The 3696-nt window shown below is 42.2% G+C and overlaps 1 protein-coding gene across 1 annotated transcript; it reads left to right on the top strand.

Annotated features, from left to right (window-relative positions):
- The first annotated feature begins 523 nt into the window (after positions 1–523).
- On the top strand, positions 524–2568 carry LOC146695298 (zinc finger MYM-type protein 1-like). The gene is made up of 2 exons (XM_085477328.1): positions 524–658; positions 860–2568. Exons 1-2 carry the CDS (start codon positions 588–590, stop codon positions 2433–2435), a joined length of 1647 nt encoding a protein of 548 aa, XP_085333454.1. The 5' UTR covers positions 524–587; the 3' UTR covers positions 2436–2568.
- The last annotated feature ends 1128 nt before the right edge of the window (positions 2569–3696 follow it).

Below are 3696 nucleotides of genomic sequence, written 5' to 3'. Positions count from 1 at the left end.
CATGCGTGCTCAAAATATAATGTTTGTAACTTCAAAATATTTGGGAGCAACAAATTACTGTGGAGCGGGAGCAGAAGTCATGATATTAGCAATTTACATTACAATTCAGTATGTTTTAATGTATCTTGAAGGGTGAGGCAGAAGGAGTAGCTGAGGGAGAAAAAGGTCAACAGGCAAGTTCAAGTCAGAGAGAGCAAGGAGAGACAGAGGAGCTGCAGCAAATAGATCGAGAGGCAGAGGAAGATCAAGTTATTACAGAGAGAGGAGAGCAAACAGGCCAAGAGAGGGAAAATGATGAAGCAGCTGCAGCAACTCATTCTACTACAGGGTTTGATTTAGGTGACAAAGACACAGGGCCCAGACAGGTGAAGCTGAAGAGCTATCCACATGATACTTTTGGTACACAGAAGCGAGCATTTAACCACAGCTGGTTTGAAAAGCACAACTGGTTAGAATATTCAGTCAACCAGAATGCAGCTTTCTGCTTCCCATGTAGAGTGTTTGGCAAAAACATCAAACATGATAGTTTGGTCAGTAACGGTTGCAAGAACTGGAAGAAAGCTTTAGTCATCTTTGGCAAGCATGAGATGGCACAAACACATAAGGACAGTGTTGTTACATGGAAAAGCTACCAGGGAACTAGCAAACAGGGAAACGTTGCACAGATGATAGCAACTGCAAATGTGAGTGAGATAGTCGAAAGAAGAGAGTATCTCAGATGAATTGTTGCAGTCACCTCTATGTTAGGGAGACAGGGACTCCCTTTTCGTGGTCATGATGAAGGTGAAGACAGCCCAAACAGAGGGAATTTTCTTGCGTGCATGGAGCTTTTGAAGGAGTTTGATCCTTTTCTTCAAAAACATAATCCCCCATCAAATGCACAGTATATCTCACCAACATCCCAGAATGACATGATTGACTGTTGTGCCCAGGAAGTTACTAGTGTCATTGTATCTGAAATGACAAAGTCTAAAGTCTATTCCATCATGGTGGATGAGGCAAGGGATAAAAAGGCAGAGCAGTTAGCTGTTTGTGTCAGGTACGTGTCAGAGGGGGCAGTGAAGGAGCGTTTCCTTGCACTTGCAGAGATAAAATCATTTGATGCCCAGTCCATTGCAAATGAGATTCAGCAGCAGATCCAAAACTATGGTCTTGCAGAGCTTAAGTGTGTAGCACAAACATATGATGGTGCAGCCGTTATGAGTGGCTCCACTGGAGGTGTACAAGCACATTTTAGAAGGCTCCATCCTGAGGCTATCTATGTGCATTGTTGTGCTCATCAACTCAACCTGGTTTTGTGCAATACTTGCAAGGCTGTCCCAGAGGCTGTGGAGCTTTTCAGCTTGTTGGAGTGTGTGTATTCTTTCTTCAGCACCTCCCTAGTCAATCATCATAAGTTCATGGAGACTCAGGCAAAGCTTGGATTGACAAAAACTGAGCTTGTGCAACTTTCAAACACTCGCTGGGCATGTCAGTTGCGATCAATCAGTGCAGTTCTTGAGACATTGCCTGCCATTTTGGAGTGCCTATCTGCAATTGGATCCCCCATAGCTGTTGGTCTCAGAGCAAAGCTCTACAAGTTCTCAGCAGTCTATGCACTACTGATGTTTCAGTCGATTCTGTCTGTAACCGAAGGACTCCACAAATTCCTGCAGAAAGAGACTTTAGACCTGGCAGAAGCTTTTATCTGCAAACAAGCTGTGTGTGACACACTTAAGGGCAAACACTCAGATGCATTTGCTACAGAGCTGTATGAGAAAACCAAGGCCCTGTGTAACACCCACAGTATCCCTGAACCAGGTGCCAAGACAAGGCACAAACAGAGGAAAATGGAGGATTTTGTCCTGGAGGCAACTGTGGGTTCACGCACTGAATTGAACAACTCAGACACATTGAAAAGAGAGTTACTTTTCCCTTGTGTGGATCGGATGGTTGGCGAGCTTGATCAAAGATTTTGCAGTGTAGATGCAGGGCTGCTAAAAGGCGTCCAGGCATGCAGTCCTAAATCTGAGAACTTCTTGAGTGAACCACACTTGAATGAACTTGCAAAGCACTACAGACTTGACCTGAAAAAAGAGGAGGTTCTGGTGGCCAGAAACTTTCTTACCCGGAAAACAGAGGCTGGATGTCCACCCAAAAATATGTTGTCTGTGTACAACCTCCTTGATTCAGACATGTTTCCCTCTCTGAAGGCAACCATCCAAGTTGCCCTAACAGTGCCTGTCAGCAGCTGCTCGTGCGAACGGTCCTTTAGTGCACTGCGTCGGCTGCACTCCTGGCTGCGTCAAACAATGGGTCAGAAAAGACTTCACAGTCTTGCAGTCATCTCTATTGAAAAAGACACGCTTCAGCATCTGAGTCACAACAGAGTGATTGACCGATTTGCCACTCTTAAAAACAGACGTCATTCTTTGATGCTTCCACCCACCAAGTAACTGGTGATTGCAGCCAGAAAAATGTACTTTTTTATTTTCAGTTTTTTTCTTGTTATTGATGCAGCAAACACATTTCCTCTGTTTTTTTGTTGTACTGTATTATAAAGCAGACTGAAATAAAACAATAGATCTATTGGTGGCCTAGGATGTTTAATCTGTCCAAAAAAGTAGGAAAACAATTTCTCAGTCTTTGTTTTCTGTTTGTGAAATTTTGTGCTCATTCACTACGTTCGTTCATGTCGTGTGCATCTCTTGGGGGCTAAGCCCCCCCTGTCCTTAAAACCTAGTGACACCCCTGGTTTGAGGTAAGGAAAGAAAACTATGTTTCTGTCCATTTATTGTACTACCACTACTACTACCTACTGATATATTTTATCTATTCCAGTAACATAAAGGAGACAAGCAGCTTAGCAGCCAATTCCACAGAGACACTAATCGGATTATCTTTAACAAAAATCAAGTGTCTGGTGGTGACTTTTAAATAATAAGCTTTCCTCATGAATCCTAAGCAGGCAGCTTTTGCAATCAACAGAAGTGTCGGTCACCAAACAATGTCGTGATTTTACAACTATTTATTAAGTTCAGTTACAATATTTTAAGTTTTTAACCATCTTACTTTTCATCATTTGTGCCTGCCAGCAAGACTATTTTAATTGTTAGGGAAAGATTGTGATTTGGAAAAATAAAGACATGGCTGGGGAGCCATGTTATAGCTAATAAAATCTAACTAATTTCCCTCTTTCAAAAGTAGGGCAGTGACTAAGAAATGTTTAAAATTTAGTTTTTGCAATTTAGCTACTGCACATGTGTCACAGCTGCGAAGCCTTTGTGTTTATGATCCGAACTCAAGTACAGACGTACAGAAGAGACGGAGCTGCACTTTAACAAAAGGTGCGTCGTTTCTTGGCCAAAAACATAAATACAAAATGAGGCAAAAGTGAACAGAGGTGAAAACTAAAACTAAAACCTAAAATGGGAAAACTAGACTGTCTTCCCACTTTAGGGAAAACAGTCTAGTTTTCCCTAAACTAGGAGCCCCGAATGACGTTCAAGAGTGCGAGAAACTATGAGGAAAAACATGAACATGAAACATGAGCATGAACAGAATCATGAAGTACCTGAAAGTTGGAAAACAGATGCAGACACTGAACAGAGGACTTAAATACACAGAATTACCCTTCTGTGTATTTAAGTTTGAGGGAGTTAGAAACACCTGGAAACACAGCTGACACAAATGAACCTGAAAGACACAGGGGAAGCA

Source organism: Copadichromis virginalis, linkage group LG13 (assembly GCF_057382275.1).
Source record: "Copadichromis virginalis isolate Kocher_CV1m ecotype Utaka linkage group LG13, C_Virginalis_male_GT1.1, whole genome shotgun sequence".
Lineage (NCBI taxonomy): Eukaryota > Metazoa > Chordata > Actinopteri > Cichliformes > Cichlidae > Copadichromis > Copadichromis virginalis.
Note: the sequence above shows the minus strand (reverse complement) of the source record. Positions and strands in the feature narration are given on the sequence as shown.